A 16773-nucleotide genomic window follows, 5' to 3' on the forward strand; every position below is an offset into this window, starting at 1 on the left:
GGACAGCAAGTAGATGGTTAGAGTGAGATATCGAATAGACTCGAGTTCTTGAACGACGCGCACCTTGACGTCTAACTGTATTATAGCGACATGTCATTTCGCTCCCGGCTAGACGACGGTGCCTTAATGTCGTAAAACACCTTAAAGGTCCACGAACGAGGAGCCCTGGTTGAAGAAACCGTGCTCTGAATCCCGCGGCCTGGAAGCGAACCAACCCACGCTTTTATCGCTTAACGTTACCTCATCCTCGCCATGTTCGTACCGAGATCGGGTTCCCCCCAGTCCCTGTCTGATCCACACTCTACGCTCCCGTTGGCTCAGTTCCGGGCGTAATCTTATCTGATTATCGCAAATAACAAACATCCCGTGATGATTACTCAAGCGAGCGGATCGCCTTGTCCTGTTTGGGTAGGGAGTCGCGGGTTGCCAAGGGACGAGCTTCTCCTCCACCAATACAATACCGCGATGCATGGGTCGACTATTATGCAATTCATGGGGGACCGTGGCAGTGCGTGCTCGACATGTCATCCTGCAGGAGCTGCTGGCTTAAACCTTTCATCATTGTTTTGTATCAAAAATTATCGACATCATGACGCAGCTTCCTTTGGCTTTTGAGCACGCCAACGCTTACAACTCGTGTCAGTTTCTCTTCCCGACACGAAGAGGGGATTACCTTGTTCAGGTTTCTTGGCCTCTTTGCTGGAGCGAGAAGCGGATCCCACCTGAGCATGACGCTGGGAAAAGCGTCTCCACAATGTGAGCAAAAGGCCTCACTCTACTTTTGAAGATGCTAACAGATACTTAGCTACGTCGTTGATGGAAATGCCTACTTCTTTACGGCTACGGATATTGTCCGTCGTCTAGAGTTTACAAACCATACTAGGACTATCATTGTGGCTATTGGGTATCCTAACAAGACATGCGTCTTTGACAAGCGCAGAACTGGAGATCTCACCATTCCATCTTCAGCTGCAACATACGATATTCCACCTGGACCTGATGGAAAACCTAACCTGGGTCCGTTTGGAGGGGCAGACGATTTCCTAGACGTTATCCGGAGCGATATCGCGCCATATGTCGATGAGACTTTGTTCCCGGATGCGCCCGTCAACTCAGGACCAAGGGCACTCTTTGGTCATTCTTATGGTGGACTCTTTACTCTCAACGCTCTCTTCACAAAGCCCGAGGCGTTTGACACATTTATCGCTGCTAGTCCCTCCATCTGGTTCAACCATGAGTGTCTCGTCCGAGAGCAAGAAGCCCGGTTCCACGAGCGCGAACCCCCCACGGGCAAAGCCCCACGCCTCCTCGTCATGTTTGGCGGTGCCGAGCAGACCCTCATCCGCCAGCCCGGCGACTCTGACGAAACGTTCAAGCGCAAGCAAAAGTGGGCCGCGGCGAGGAGGATGAAGGACAATGCGTTGGAGTTGGCGGCGAGGATGGAGGAGTCGCCTAATGTGTGTGGGGTTTGGAGGTGGGAGTTTGAGGGGGAGGATCATGGGGGTGCTGCTCCTTGTGCGTTGCAGAGGGGGCTTGTCAGGTTTTTGTTGGATCAGAAGCTGGATTTGTAGAGTTGTGTGATACCGGTGAGAGGGAGATGGCTTCTAGACTGCTATCTGGTCTCACTGACTGATGGTTCTGCCTGTTGTAGCAGGGAAGGTCTATCTAGTACTTATGGAGAGATAGCTTGAATGAAGATGGGAAATCTGAATTCTGGATCATTTATTTACTGGCTGGCAGATGATCCAGTTGATATAGCCTGCCATAGCCGTCGGCCAAACCTCGCCTACCGGGCATGCCTGCAGGGGAATAGCGGCTGAAACTGAGGAGGAATAGAACCTGAACCTGAACCTAACCACGCCGAATCATTGTTCCTCAGTGCCTGGTATTACTTGCAGTCAAAGATGCGCGTTTGGCGGCTAATGGATCCCTTAGGATCTGGCGCTTACCAGCAAGAGCTGGTTGGAGCCATCATGCAACGCCAAGCATAGCCACAATTTCAGAGTCCAACCGGCACTGACTGTTTAGTGCCTCAAGGGGTAGCTTTCTCTGTCGCCAAGTTAATGTGATTTGAGTATGTAGAGCTGAGGGTGTATGGGGCAGGCATTGGGGCCTCTGCCTCGCCTCATCGGCGCTGTTTAAACCCAAACTCATCGATTGCGGCGATGCATGCACGATCAAATTCAGCAGACTTGCCAGAGGTTGTCCCAGACGAAAACTACGGTGGTCTGCAAGTTGATTACAATGGGATAGAGCACTATTCATCTGCTTCTCACAGCTCCGGCGCTTCTGAGCATACCAACGACTACAAAGGGTGCCATCTCGATCCCAAACCTCCTTGGTGGAGGCGCCGGAAATGGCTCCTGGTTTTTCTGGGAACTTTCGCACTTTGTGTTGTTGTGGGAACCTCGGTTGGTCTCGTGTTATCCAAGAGTCACGGTGGCGAGTTCACATAAGTCTCCGGTTCGCGTTCAGCACCGGTCTCGAAACTCACATGGCTGTCTCTAGCAAGCCGGAGCCGACTCCTGCTATCTCTTCCTCTGCTATGGCAACCTCGACATTCGCCTTCGGGGCCCCCACCGCCGTTTCCGAGTCTCTTCCGCCATCGGCATGTCTGAGCTCCATGTGTCCTCAGATGCTAAGTGCTGCTTCTTTTGGAAACCCTTCAACCACCTTTCTTTTTGGACGTGGAGCTGATCAGGCTATCTGGTACCGTCAGGCCGATGAGCAAGGATGGATAACAAGATGGACTAGCCTCGGTGGTGCCTTCATCAGCCCACCTACATCCTTGTCAATCCGCGAGGGCAGGATAGATGTCTTTGCGGTCGACCAATCCCAAGAGGTCCGGTTCAAGTCCTTTCAGGAGGGTAAATGGGTAAGTGAATGGTCGACACTCTACGGTAGCTGCTCCTCGCAGCCCTCAGCCACCACCTTCGGCGTTGATAAGCTGAGTCTCGTCTGCGTCGACGCAGACCATCGTCCGCAACTGAAATACTACAAGGGGCGTTGGGGTCCGAGCATCTCGGATTGGCAAGATCTCGGCGATTGGCTGTTCAATACACCTGCATTAGCCTCTGCGGCCCTCGACCGGGTAGATATGGTGGGATACGGCGTTGTGGAAGGGCAGATTGGGGGTGGTCAGCGGGGATCCAACTACTCGATGATCTACAAGCGGTACAACACAACGGGGTGGCTGGATTGGGAAGGGGGCTGGGGTTCCTTCAAGGGAGATCCGGGGATCGCTGCCGTAGCTAGCGATCAGATCGAGTATTTCGGCGTCGATAGGAACGGTGCAATGTGGCATAACGCTTGGCTACTAACTGAGAGGCTGGCTTCGGCTAGTGCTCGCCGTGGCACTAACTTGACTAACTTGCCCCCAGAATATACTGACCCTGAGAACTTGGGGGGTAACTTCACATCTACGCTGTTCGTATTTGCCACTAGCAAGTTGCGGCTCGACGTCCTCGCAGTGGGCACTGACGGCTGCCTCAAGCACTAGTCGAGGATCGGAAAGAGCTGGGCAGGAGACTGGGAGGATCGGGGGGGGGGGGCATTTTGAAAGTGCCCCCCTCGTTTTGACTCTCGGAAATGCCAGCAGTGTATATGTCTTTGGGCTTGGACCAAACGGCACTGTGATTCATGGCTCGTTCTCAAACGGGAAGAGTCAAGCTTGGGGACAAGGTAGCTGGTTCACTGACGAAGGGGAGATGGCATTGGGCAAGTATACACTAAGCCTAGTTTGATTGTTTCAAAGGTGCTTCGTTTCATTGACAGGAGTCACTGAGACAGATGCCATGAGATAAGGCGATGGTTTATGAAATGCTGGGATTTTCGGTTTTAATTATCCAGTTTTCTCAGTCAAGCCTAGATACATAGAATCTAGGCCGTAACAGCATAATTGAAGAATAATTCAACCTCATAGCATACCCAGAGGGCAGAGTTGAGCAGCTGGTCTGAATATGAAGGTGAGACCGGCAAAGGTTGAGATGATGTCGTGGATGAGGAAGGGTAATCCTGCTTGCGAGAGCATTGTAGAAGGAGGCCCGAATTGATAAGGCAACGAGAACATAGGATGTAGTTGCCGCTGGTTAGCCGTCTTGGCGCATTAAACATACGTCATCGCCCAAACATTCTCCGTGTCGATGTATAATGTTGAGAGAATCCCTGATTGACACGCGATTGGCTGGCGGCTGGTTCTACCAAGTGCAGAATATTAGACTTAGCTTCTATGCCAACATGACCCAGCCTCCATAGGATCGTCTCTTAACCGACTGTTTCCGTATTCTACCCAGCGACATACCCCACAAGGCTGAATCGTATATATCATGAGCTTACTATTGTTCAGGGGCCCCATGCTGAATCGCACAAGGGTCTGCCCCGGTCAGGTACCGAATATTGAAGGTGGCAAGGAACATGCAATGTATTTGCATCGTCATAAAGCTGATTATAGAATCTCTTACGCATCATCTTTGGTCCAGTGATATTGCGCTGCCGGATGATCCGCTGGAGGCCTCGCAACACCCTTCTTTCCGTACAGGTTCTCCCGATAGGTTCCCCCGTCCACAGCGTAGTCATCCCAGAAGAGACCTCGCTTCCTCAGCACAGGTAGCAAATCAGAAATGACCTCCTCAAAAGTGGCTGGAAGAAGGGCATAAGACAGGTTGAATCCATCAATGTCAGCCTCATCAACCCACCTCTCCATCTCGTCGGCAATACGCTCCGGTGTTCCCGCCACCGTGGCTCCCAATCCGCCGACCTTGATGTGGTTTGCTACCGTGTGCTTTGTCCACTTTGGAACACCCGGTAGAGACTTGGACCACGATTCGACAGCTGAGCGGATAGCATTGGATTCGACGTATCGAAGCTCTTCGTCGTCGCCGTACTTAGCGAGGTCGATACCTGTCCAACCTCCAAACAAAGCCAGAGCTCCATCTTCAGAGCCGTAGCTTACAAGCTCTTTGTATCTCGCGTCTGCTTCTTCTTGCGTCTTTCCAATGATGGGACAGAACATGGCCAAGAACTTGATAGATGCAGGATCACGGTTAAACTGCTCCTTTGCCAGGGCGCGAATCTCTGCTACGTTCTTGGCAACTACTGCAGGGCTGTGACCCGCCACAAAGATTGCCTCTGCATGCTTGGCGGCAAAGTTTTTTCCAGCTTTAGAGGTGCCTGCCTGAAGGATGAGGGGAGTGCGTTGGGGGGATGGCTGGCAGATGTGAGGGCCTGGGACGTTGTAGTACTTTCCCTCGTGGTTGATGAGACGGACGAGAGAAGGATCTGTGTAGACTCCCTTTTCGCGGTCTAGTTTGACTGCATCGTCACGCCATGAAGATTGCCTGAGAGGTCAGTTGAAGTTCAATCATGTTGGAAAACCACTTACCAGAGCTTGTATGTGACATCGACGTATTCTTCAGCAATAGCATATCTCTCATCATGGCTAGGCTGCTCTGTGTGCCCTAGGTTTCTGGCAGCAGAGTCTAGGTAGCCAGTCACAATATTCCAGCCAAGTCGTCCGCCTGTGAGATGATCCACAGTACTCAGACGGCGTGCCAGATGATACGGCTGCTCATAAGTAGTTGCAACTGTCACGCCAAAGCCAATGTTCTTTGTAGCAGCTGCCATGGCAGGTACAGTGGCCAGGGGCTCATTGACCGGCCATTGAGCGCCAGAGATGATGGCAGGGTCTGGGTTTCGAGGCCCTTTGTAGACATCATAAGATCCCTTTCATTGTCAGTTAAGTGAAGAATGAAAAGAGTTAGTTCAACTCACGAGAACGTCGGCAATAAAGATGCCGTGAAACTTTCCCTTTTCCAGCAACTGCGCGAGCTTGACCCAGTGACTAATGTTGTTAAAGTCCCAAGAGTGATCATCCGGGTGTCTCCAGAGACCAGGAGACTGATGACCACTGCAAGACTCTACAAAAGCATTGATGATGAGCTGCTTCTTGGGCTTTGCAGTCGCAGCAGGTGTTTCGGTTGACATGGTGTTGGTTGGTTGACCTCAACGTAGATGCAGAGGTTGAAAAGAGGCTGCAGGAATAACCTCATAAAGCCAAGATGGAGGTGATTCTTACAGGCATGATAAGAGCTATTATATAGGATTACGCAATTGAGGGGAAGCTCAAGTGCCGTCGGATTGTCGGGTCACCGGCTTGTGCAATACTGCTACCCCGATCGCGTGCTTGCTAGGGTGGGTCAGCTAGGTCTTGGTTATCATGGGCTGATGGTGAGGGAGAATTCTTGGACGAAATAAACTCGGGACTTTATGTCAAGAGCCCATAAACTTAGAGAGTGTATACATACATTTATATGATAGAAATAAATTGTCTTGATGGAAAGGGGTGTGGGTCGAAGCGAGTAGAATGAGTTGCATCTGTCAAGCCAACAACACCCGCCGGCATAGTAAGAGGAATGCTATGAGATACATCAAGTCCCGCAATTACTGATAAGATCTTCCCATCCTTCAAGAATACCGGGGTAACCAACCTTAACCGAGCACTGCCGAATCTACCGCTCACCATTTTAGCTCCATAAGACGTCAACTCTTCCAACACCAATCACAACATCCCTCAAGTGATAACATCAATTCGACTCTATCAAACAACCGCAGATCATACGAGTATTGCTGGAGCTGAGGTCTGCATCCCACGTGTACCTGACACCATCTGCAGATCAAGATTCGTCATGAGCGAGCTGAATACTTGCTCACCTTGAAAGTACCTTGAGAGTGCCGAGGTCGATCGGAGCCGCGTGAACCCTGCATTTACGAATAACGATATGCAGACCTCAAGAAACGCAATACCATGCACGAACAAGTTCAAGTTCAGTGGCTGATGGTTCCCCCCAACATCTATAAAGTTCCACAAGTCGAAGGTTGCGACTCGCATGGCTTTGCCCAGTTCCCTCACCGAAATACCCTCACCTAAAGACTACCCCCAAACTAATCCTACTCATGGCTACCCCTACCTTTGAGAGTACAGACCCTGCCGTCTACGCTGAGTACGAGGCTCAGTGGTCGGATCTTCCCAAGGACGCAGAGGGATGGATCAAGCGTGCCCAAGATGTTGCCGATGTGCTAGCTAAGGACGTTGTCGCCCGTGAGCAGGCCAACAAGTCCCCCAAGGCTGAAGTTTCTCTTTTGAAGCATTCTGGTCTGCTCAAGATTCTTGGTCCGGCCAAGTATGGTGGTGGTGAGCAGCCTTGGAGTGTTGGTTTCAGGGCGGTTCGTGAGGTTGCCAAGAAGGATGGGTGAGTCTGCCTTTGACTTTTGAATTAGTGTCTATACTGATATAATCATAGCTCGATTGGTATGTTGCTGGGCTATCATCTTGTCTGGGCAACTGCCGCCAACGTCGTCGGCAGCCCCGAGCAAGCCGATAGAGTGCAAAAGCTCGTCACCACCAACAACTACTTTGTTGGAGGAGCTGTCAATCCCCGTGACAGTGATCTCAAGATCACTTCTGATGGCGATAAGATCATCTTCAACGGTTTCAAGAATTTCAGCACTGGAGGCGTCATCTCAGATCTGACCGTCCTGGAAGGTGTCTACGGAGAAAAGGAAGAACACATCTTTGCTGTCGTGCCTACTCAACAGGCTGGTATCCAGTTTAAACATAACTGGGATAACATCGGTGTACGGTTGACAGAGTCTGGAAGTGTCAATATTGAGAATGTGTCGGCTCCTTGGAGTGATGCCCTTGGATGGGATGCTGAGGCCAAGAAGCCTGATCCTAACATTCTGGCCATTCCTTTTGCCAGCTTGCTTCTTCCTACGTGAGTATATATGTAACACATAGAAAGGCCCACTTACTAACTTTATTATAGTGTGCAGCTCAACTTTGCCAACCTGTACCTGGGCATCGCTGCTGGTGCACTCGAGTACGCATCTCAGTACACCCTCAAGAGCACCCGAGCGTGGCCCTACGGCGGCGACGTAAGTGCTAAAACCTCGAAATACTACTCATCACTAACAAAATCCAGAACAAGGAAAAGGCCACTGATGAATTCTACATCCTCTCCACCTACGGCAACTTCCTCGCCCACATCCGAGCAGCCGAAGCCCTAGCCGAAAAAGTAATCGCCAAAACCGACGAAATCTACGCCAAGTACTCCACCAACAGATCCCAAGTCACAGCCGAGCAGCGCGGCGAGTTTGCCGAATGGGTCGCCAGCCTCAAGGTGGTCACCACCGACACTGGTCTCAAAGTCACGGCTGGCGTGTTTGAGGTTACTGGGTCGAGGGCTACGGCTTCCAAGGCTGGGCTGGATCGGTTCTGGAGGGATCTTAGGACGCATACGTTGCATGATCCTGTTGCTTATAAGAATCGGGAGCTGGGGAGGTATCATTTGCTTGGGGAGTATCCTGAGCCTACGTGGTACACTTAGACGCTGTGTTTGCATGCACTTTACACCCCTTATTGTAGCGAATTGAAACCGTATTTTATCCAGGGTCCAATCTATATACCCCCTGCCTGTTTACCCCGATGTACTCCTGATATCTTCCTTTCTTGCTCCCCAAGACCAATCCCAGTCATGATATATGATCGACATCAACCGCCCGCAGGCAGCATGTCACCGCCCCGCAGTGACTATCATCCAAACACCCACCTTATTGAACACAGCACTGCTCTGGAGCCTGTTCGGGATTATTTGCGGCTTCCCCTTCCTTGATCAACGCTAGCTCCTGCTCCTGAGATTGGATCCTTGGTGCCAATCGCTCACGGAGCTCTGCAAACTTGCTCCTCCACCAGTATCCCATCGTCAGCCACTTTGTCACCGTCCAGTCTTCTTGATACTCGGAGAGTAATGCTTCCAGCTGCCCTTTCATGACGGGCTCGTCTGTTGCTGCCCATGCAATTGCAAGAGTCAACGGTACGTGGCTTGCTCCGAGTGGTCGGTATTGGCTGATGTTGTGTGCCATGGTGATGACCTCGCTGCAGAACAGAGCACCCTCTGAAACCAGGGATAAACTGTATGGGTCGAATGCTTGCATGAGGTGGTTGATTATAATGATGATGCAAAGCAACACCGAGTACGCCGAATAATAAGATCGTGAAAGCCGTAGCTGCATAACCGTAGGTGAGGACCTAGGAGGCAAGCTAACAGCCTGAACGATGTGCGACATCTTTTCCATGTCCAGGCGCAGTCGGTGATAGGCGCATGTTATTTCCATCCGGTGCAGCTCCGGCTGGTTTATAAAGTCTGGGATCATGCCTAGGTTGCGCATGCGGAGACTTGGTATTCCTCCAGAGTTTTCTCTGACGTTTCGTGCTTGGGCGCCTTCTGCGGTACTCGTCGGGGGGTTGGATCTTCGAAAGTTGTCGAGCATGTCCCAGAACCACTTGTCTAGTCGTACTTTTGGGTTTGTGATGCTTTCTATGATCTGTGGAATCCGTTAGCGAGGCGATGTAAATAGGGGGACTGAGACTCACCACTGGCACACAAAATGTGAGGACCATCTCCGTTTCGAAACCGGCTTTCCAATTCTCTTGAGCTGCTGCCCGAAGTAGATATGCCAAGCCTTCTCCATGGCTCGTGTGTTGATCATCTTCTCTGCCGAGCCAGCCCTGAGACGCGTTAGCCAAGAAACCATAGGGCTGAAGGGACACCCACCTGACAGATCATGATTAGGTAGACGGCGCACATAGTCTCTGGGGTCCGGGCCTTGCGGGGATCGCTAAGGACCACCCGCAGGGACTTGAGTGCGCGTACATACTTTGTAAGGGCGTCTACCGACTGGTGGCCCTGTGGTCTGTGGAGGGTGGAAAACGTCGTGGCCAAGGCATCTGCAGACGTGTCCAGGGCCTCGTTACGACCAAGTCGAGCGGGGATGTGACGTAGAAAGTCTCCGTAGCAGGTAATGTCGTACCGCAGGTCGGTGATCTCCAGGCGTGATATCAAAGTGTTGGTAATGGTGTTTGTCGGGCTGCTGGGCACCCGCACCAAAGCCTGGAAGCTCAAAGGGGACGAAGAACTCTGGGAGCTGCTACTGGACGTATCCTCATCCGTGTCGACGATCTGTGGGCTTCCGCTGTCTGAGCCGATCTCCAACGTTTGGACCTTGAACTTGTATCGTTGCTTGCCTGAGCCGATGCAGGGGATGTTGAGCCTCGCGCATCTCGCACATGCAGGCTTTGCCTGGTCGCACTATAGATCAACAAGTTAGAAAGAATCAAATCGTCATGAATTTCACTCTGCTTGGATGACGAAACAAACCTTTTTCTTCTGCTTCCTGCAGGCATCGCAGCCCTTGCCAGACGGAACACCCGGCATTGTCTGGGCGCTCGGTATTACCCAAAGAAGAAGCGAGTGATCTTCCGTGGAGGCGTAAAAGAGATACAAGTAATGACTTTGTCTCTTGGAGGGAAGGGAAGAGCGGAGTGTCTGAAGGGATATGCCGCTTTTTTGGGCGTGACTTTTTGAAGCCCCGCTCCCTCCACGTCGTGAGAGGCTATCCGCGACAAGGGTTCGTCCCAACCAAACTTCTCAGGTGTGCCTTGGCAGATGAGCGATGGATCTGACAGAGTGGGAATGTGATTGGACGGCGCCTGGTTCCTCCAAGTTTGGAATAGTGCTGTATGTGGTCGCAAGATGAGAAGAGAGATGTGGGAAATGGACGCACTTTTGAATGCCGCTGACTGTCCCCCCAAATGCCCATTCTGTTTCGTGGGCATTGCTCCATGGGTTTAAAGCATGCTGACATGTGCCGTAGCGAATCAGCGACCTTTCGTACTCCGTATAAAGGTCGAGCTGCCTGATTGAGCATGGCACAGCACACCATGAATTGTTCCGTTGATCGTCGAGGCCCACGTAATCGCCACTCGCTCAGCCTTGTGCGACGGGTCGGGTCGCCACTAAACAGGGGGGCAGTGCTGGCGCATCGTTTGGTGCGAATTGAGGATGATCGCCGTCAGGGTCAGCCTTATCGTTTTGGGGATGCCACGAATAGCATCTTGTAGATGGGGGTTTATGAAGAGTATATAACTATCTGAGAGTCTCGGCTTTGTTCGTATTGCTTTTGGTAGACATTGCGTTAAAGAAACAACTTCAACGACAACCAACCATTCACTCACACTCATCACAATCATGAGAGACCTCCTCAATAAGTTCCTGTACGGCTCTTCAGTCTCGGAAGCTGCCAATGATGGATCTCGTACACTCTCAATTCGACCTTCTCCTGAGGACAGCAATGTCTTTTTGATCATCCCAGAGGGAGCACCCAAAGAAGCACCTCCTCTATACACAATCTCCAAGCGCGACGACAAGCCCAACTTTGTCGCCTACCGAGGTCCCCCAGTCCCCGAAAACATCATCGGCACGGCAACTATACACTTTACAACCACAACGATTGACCTGTCGGTCTTTAACCAGCACATGGTGGTCAAGAACAGCCTATCGGGGAATTGGACATTTGAGACACCCCACATGGGCAAGTTCAAATGGAAGGTGAACCAAATGACGGGTAGTTCGTATGAGCTCTACGACCGAGCGGAACGTAAGCTTGCCAAGCACGGAAGCGCGGGCATTACAAGACCAATGGACAAGCAGATCTCGGTATTTGTACCGTGCGACGATTTCTTCACCGTCACAATTGTCCTATCGATAATGGCATGCAAGGAGCTGGATAAGATTAACGAAAAGGTGGCACGGAAGCTGATCAACGGGCTTGTGGGCATGTGATATGCACTTTATTGGGAGCGTCGGCGCAAGGAGTTGAAGGGTTTGAGTTTTTAGAATGCTCACGTCAGATTAGAATGCACTTTGGGTTTTAAATATGCACAGTGAATGATGATCTACAGTTGTGCCGAGGAATTGCGGTCAAGTTGTTGGGTAATGATTCAGAAGCAGTGTAACGTCAAGACAGATATCACAGTCAGCGACAGGCAAATGGTAGCACATCAGGAATAAAGAAGGCGTGCACGTGTATTAATTGGTCATCCGATGTTTATTTATCACTTAAAACACCTAACTGATGCTTAAATTTTCCCTCCAACTCCAGACGCCACCTCAAGACCCGAAACAGGGTCTCGGACAAGATCCACCTCTCACTCAGACGTCCACGACAATCTGGCCATCAAGGCACTTTGTGCCCTTGGGTACAGCTTGAGGCAGGGCCCAGCCGCGGTTACAAAGACCGAAAAAGGTCGGCGACATGCACACGAGCTGTCCAGGCACGGGGCAAGGCTCCATGCCAACGGCCCACCAAGGGCGGTTGCTGTCGTCGCTGGATGGGGCTGGGGCTGGGGCAGCAGCCTGGCTAGAAGGAGCCGGCTTGTTGACAGAAGAAGCGGCAGGAGCTGATTCACCGGCAGAGGGTGCAGCAGGTTGCTGAGTAGGAGCTCCGGCTGCGCTGGTCGCCCCGGTGGGGGCAGTGATAAAGACAACATCACCGCCCTCACTGGGCTTCGCGGGCGCAGGGACGCTGAGTTGAACGGGTGCTTGACTGGGCTGCTGGGGCGCTGGAGCACTTGGCTGTTGAGGTGAGGGAACGCTGGGCTGAGCTGCGACTGACGATGCAGGCTTCGAAGGAGTCCCAGGCTTGGGTGCAGCGGCTCCGCCAGCAGGTTCCTTGAAGTTGGGCTCGGCGGCGGCAGGACACTTGCTAGATTCATCGTGGCCCGCAGGTTCAAAAACCTTGCCAAAGTCACCAGGCTCAGGGAATCCGAGAACTCCCTGGCCAGTGGTGCATTGTCCCGGAATATTAGCGACAAAGGGAGGAGGCAGAGTGTCGACGAATGAACTGTCGTCTTTTCCTCCCACAACCTCAATAGGAGCGCAGACCATGTACATCTCCCGGTTTCCAAGCTTGTTGAACCAAGTCCAGGCGAATACGGCAGGGCCGTTCTGCATGTCCTTGGGGATTGGGATGTCGAATTCGCGGATACACTCCTTGCCGCTGTCGTTGCCGCACTCGGGGCCGTGTTCACGACCTTGGGGGTCCTTGGCGATGCTGGGGATGTTGCCTTGGGCTTCGGCTGGACATCCGCCGATGATGGAGTAAATGGTTCGCCATCCTTCAACGTCCTTGGAGGGTTCCTTGCCATGGGAGATGCTGAACTGGCATGATCCGCCGGCGTGAACGGCGCTGCCCCAGAACTTGACCTTTTGGGTGGTTCCGGCAGTCACCTTTGTCACCTCCTCAGCGTGCTCGGTGCGGCCTTGACAAGGGAAGGGGGCGTTGGGGCCGAGAGGATCGACCTGCACAAAGGGCGCAGTGTCGAGGTTGAAGGGGTGAGGCTCTACCATGATGACGTGGGCCCAAGCGCCGGAGATGGCGAGGGCCGAGAGTGTGATGAGGGATCGCATTATTGTTGTGCGTCGGGGTGATGATGAGTATGGTGTTGTGTTCTCGATGCGATGGTTCGTGGTGTTGATGGATGATGGAGAAGACATGAAGAGAGGAAGGCGATCAAATTAATACCTTCTGTGAATTCATCTATTCAGGTTAAGTGAAGTTGTAATGATATGTTCATTGATGGTTATACTTCCCGTTCAGTCACTCTGGTGAACAATAGCATTGTCGCACTGATGCCTTGATGCGGGTGCTCAAAGAATGGCGCATTCACCATTCATGTTCTATTCACACTTCCTGTTTGGGTAGTCATTCATTGTTCATTGACCAACTTACCAAAAAGGCGAAAGCGAACAGGCAGTCGTCGAGGCCTGGCTGTGCAGTGTTCGGTACACTCGTTTGCGGTTCATGATGCGACCGTGGTGGAACAAAGGCGATGGACGTAACACGGTCGCATGTGGGCATATCGTGGGCAGAGATGTCACTGTCCGCAACAAAATAATTAGACGAATGTCGCATGACAAGAAAACACGCATTTTTATCCCTTGAACGCCGAATCCCTTGGTCATACAGTATCGTCATACAAGTACAAGATGCGAAAGCAGAAAGACAACGACCGAGAAGGAAACAGCGAAGACAGAAACGCGAAGAGAATGACGAAGGAGATGAGAAAGGAAAACAGAATTAAAACACGGCGATAGAGAAAAATGAGAATAGAGAAAAGAAAGTGAGAACGAAAAAAGAGAGACGACAAGAGAACAGAACGTAAAGAAAACCAGCGCGGAAATACGATCGCCACGTGAAATGGACGAAACAGTGAATCGCCAAGGGGCGTCTGGATCAAACCGAAACCGAAGGGCGAAAGGAGGAACATGTCGAAGTGCGAGCAACAGACTTGACGAGCTGGGCGAAGAAGGCGCGATAAGTTGGCTGACTTTCTGGTCATAACAGAAACGCTCGCGAGATAACCTCCGGCTGATCAATGTGTATGCAAGTCATTGAGCCAACCAGTATGTCATAAACGACAACGAGACGAATGTGCGCAGGATTGAGCAAGATTGTGTAGCAAGACGAGGCGACCGAGTGCTGGAGACGATGAAGGACTGAAGTGGGACGAACATACTGGATCGTTGATGAGCAGCATGCCAACGTTCCCGAGGCTGGCTATCGCCATGTGTGCTTATCGTCGAGAATTGTTCGAAATGAGCGTCGTTCTCACGGTGTCTGGTGCCCCAAGTCCTCGCTCGGGCAGAGGACGAGGGTCTCATCGACACCTAGACTAAACGAGTAAACCTCTTCGTCGGACGGCGGGCGTGACTTGGTCTTATTGCGACCGCAGCCGGTGAACGGAACAGAGGAGTATGCCGAGACGAGCGACATGCTGTCCAGACTGGCTCCTCCGGTGCCCTGCATTAGGTTGATATCTTCAACAACGTCCTCCCAGCTCGGGTCGAGATCATCCAGGCTACAGTACGCGATAGTCAGTTGTTTCAGGGTGTTCGCATGTCGACGAACGAATTGCCGGATCTCTGTTCTAGAGACTAGGCCGCAAAAGAACGAAGCACGCTTGAGTTGTTTAAAGACAACTCCGTCCGGGACTGCTCCGATGACTCCAAGATTGTGGCCCTCAATCGAAAGCTCAGTCAGTCCAGGCATAGAAGCCAGAACGCTGCCCACCAGGCCATGGTCAAGAATAGCTTGCCCAGCACTACCGTCGCGACCATTGGAGAGGACCAAGTCGAACTTTGAGATGTTGGCTGCGGAGAAACCCGCTGCCAGTCTTGAAGCAAACGGAGGGCTCACAAAATCGAACAGGCGCATGGACAATCCGGGTTGCTGCACGTCGGATATTGTGTCCAGAGACGCATCCACGCGAAACGAAGTGAGACGGGATTGGACTGCGCGGTTGGACAGGACATCGATGACGACTTGTAGGCCACGACTTTCTCGGCGTAATGCTCGGGCTCCAATAAGAGGGATGGCTGGATGGTGGGGGACTGGGTGGTTCTCGAGGGTATCGGGGGTCTGTATCATTGAGTTAATAGTCATTCTCTGTCGGCTAGATGGTTTCACGACTTACAGGGGCCTGGCCCTGGGCGTCACTACCGGCATCTGAGTGCGCGACATCGTTATCCTATGTCTCCGGGTCAGCAATCGTCCATTGGTCAGGGAATCGGATGCTGGCTCACAGCTTCGTTATCATCCTGTATCATCGAGTCAGCCATGGCAAGTCAAAGGTTAGACCCTGTTACGGCTTACGAGTTCCTCGACTTGGTGATGCTCGTTCATCGATATGTGCCCCTCAAAGCCATCGACCAGCCAGTCTGCGTGAAATGCCTCGTCGCCCTCAAACTCGTCGTCCTGGAGGGGGGCCCACCAGTCCACGCGAGGGGGAAAGGGCGGTCGTTCCCGGCGAGCCTCCCCCAGCTCGCGCCACATTTTGACAACGGCACTCGAATTGTATCTGCTTTGCGCTCCCTCGAGGGGAGTGTCGTCAGCAGTTCGGTTGCTCAGGACCAAACTCTGAAGTGAGAGCATCTTTGGGAGGGTACGGCGAAGAATAGCCACATCGGCGTTCATCGCTCGGTTTCTGTGATGATTTTCGTAGACGCGCTTCAGAAGGTTGTGAAATTCGTTGTCAGCGACGGGGGACCAAGCCCGACCGTCCTGATCCCAGGGCTGGCTGTCATGGTCTGGGAAGTATGGTAGCTTGCGGTTCTTCCAAAGTTCTTGGTGACTTGTCATCAGTTGGTAGAATCTTCGATCAAGCAGGGTGTTCGACACGGTCGTGTCATCAATCACTAACTCCTTGACTGTAGAGATCAGGAGCGCGTTGTCTGCAACAAGCTCGAAGAGATACAGATCGGGGTCGTGGCAGCTCAAATAGAGCGTATGGAAGAGGTGGCGGGACGAAACCAGGGAGAGCCTCTTGCACATTACACGGATCGTCTTTATCTCCTTTCGGTCGAGGAGGGCAATAATGCCATCCAGGAGCTCGTTGGGGAGATCCGGCAACAAAAGCGGCATCGTGATTGCAAGGGAGGTGGGAGGGGGGGGTAGGCGTCGGGCTATGCTCGTCAAATAATGACTATACAGTTGGTGGATTTGGCGATGTCCGATCAGAGTTGGGTGTGATGAAAGTTGCGAGTAGAAAGTGGGAGCAAATTCGGCTTGAAATACCTGGAGTGTGGGTCGCGTTTGCGTGCAGCGACTGCACTGCGTATTGACACTGGCAACCGATTGTCGCCAGTTTCCCCCAGTGTAAACGACCAAATCGGGTATTATATGACGTGAACGAACGCGTCTATTGATGCCATGAGCACATGTAATCGTAGTGTGAACGCCCATTGTCCCCGAACATGCCTCCTCAGACGGCACGCACCACACCATGACACCAATTGCCAAACGAGGTCGTTGCAATACACCAACTTTTCATTAAGATGCCGCGTTGGGCAGGGTAAACGACATGAGATTGAGCCTATT

At 52.1% G+C, this 16773-nt stretch overlaps 8 protein-coding genes across 8 annotated transcripts; 4 read left to right on the forward strand and 4 right to left on the reverse strand.

The window, feature by feature from the left end:
- Positions 1-589: 589 nt before the first annotated feature.
- On the forward strand, positions 590-1571 carry NECHADRAFT_43741 (uncharacterized protein; the record flags this gene model as incomplete). The annotated part of the gene is made up of 2 exons (XM_003044903.1): positions 590-756; positions 806-1571. The coding sequence occupies 2 exons, from the start codon at positions 590-592 to the stop codon at positions 1569-1571; spliced, it is 933 nt and encodes a 310-aa protein (XP_003044949.1).
- Positions 1572-2356: 785 nt separating this feature from the next.
- On the forward strand, positions 2357-3499 carry NECHADRAFT_82020 (uncharacterized protein; the record flags this gene model as incomplete). The annotated part of the gene is made up of 2 exons (XM_003044904.1): positions 2357-2875; positions 2918-3499. 2 exons carry the CDS (start codon positions 2357-2359, stop codon positions 3497-3499), a joined length of 1101 nt encoding a protein of 366 aa, XP_003044950.1.
- Positions 3500-4456: 957 nt separating this feature from the next.
- Positions 4457-5982, reverse strand: NECHADRAFT_42955 (uncharacterized protein; the record flags this gene model as incomplete). The annotated part of the gene is made up of 3 exons (XM_003045304.1): positions 4457-5336; positions 5381-5721; positions 5770-5982. 3 exons carry the CDS (start codon positions 5980-5982, stop codon positions 4457-4459), a joined length of 1434 nt encoding a protein of 477 aa, XP_003045350.1.
- Positions 5983-6951: 969 nt separating this feature from the next.
- On the forward strand, positions 6952-8445 carry NECHADRAFT_104863 (uncharacterized protein; the record flags this gene model as incomplete). Its single annotated transcript, XM_003044905.1, has 4 exons — positions 6952-7247; positions 7299-7772; positions 7824-7932; positions 7980-8445. The coding sequence occupies 4 exons, from the start codon at positions 6952-6954 to the stop codon at positions 8382-8384; spliced, it is 1284 nt and encodes a 427-aa protein (XP_003044951.1). The 3' UTR covers positions 8385-8445.
- Positions 8446-8607: 162 nt separating this feature from the next.
- Positions 8608-10271, reverse strand: NECHADRAFT_43563 (uncharacterized protein; the record flags this gene model as incomplete). The annotated part of the gene is made up of 4 exons (XM_003045305.1): positions 8608-9381; positions 9431-9565; positions 9612-10145; positions 10215-10271. 4 exons carry the CDS (start codon positions 10269-10271, stop codon positions 8608-8610), a joined length of 1500 nt encoding a protein of 499 aa, XP_003045351.1.
- Positions 10272-11037: 766 nt separating this feature from the next.
- Positions 11038-11678, forward strand: NECHADRAFT_101029 (uncharacterized protein; the record flags this gene model as incomplete). The annotated part of the gene is made up of 1 exon (XM_003044906.1): positions 11038-11678. The coding sequence occupies exon 1, from the start codon at positions 11085-11087 to the stop codon at positions 11676-11678; it is 594 nt and encodes a 197-aa protein (XP_003044952.1). The 5' UTR covers positions 11038-11084.
- A 369-nt stretch (positions 11679-12047) lies between these two features.
- On the reverse strand, positions 12048-13304 carry NECHADRAFT_44080 (uncharacterized protein; the record flags this gene model as incomplete). The annotated part of the gene is made up of 2 exons (XM_003045306.1): positions 12048-12295; positions 12398-13304. 2 exons carry the CDS (start codon positions 13302-13304, stop codon positions 12048-12050), a joined length of 1155 nt encoding a protein of 384 aa, XP_003045352.1.
- A 1201-nt stretch (positions 13305-14505) lies between these two features.
- NECHADRAFT_82026 (uncharacterized protein) lies at positions 14506-16317 on the reverse strand (the record flags this gene model as incomplete). The annotated part of the gene is made up of 4 exons (XM_003045307.1): positions 14506-15315; positions 15371-15424; positions 15480-15494; positions 15550-16317. 4 exons carry the CDS (start codon positions 16315-16317, stop codon positions 14506-14508), a joined length of 1647 nt encoding a protein of 548 aa, XP_003045353.1.
- Between the last annotated feature and the right edge of the window lie 456 nt (positions 16318-16773).

Source organism: Fusarium vanettenii (assembly GCF_000151355.1).
Source record: "Fusarium vanettenii 77-13-4 chromosome 6 genomic scaffold NECHAsca_20_chr6_4_0, whole genome shotgun sequence".
Classification (NCBI taxonomy): domain Eukaryota; kingdom Fungi; phylum Ascomycota; class Sordariomycetes; order Hypocreales; family Nectriaceae; genus Fusarium; species Fusarium vanettenii.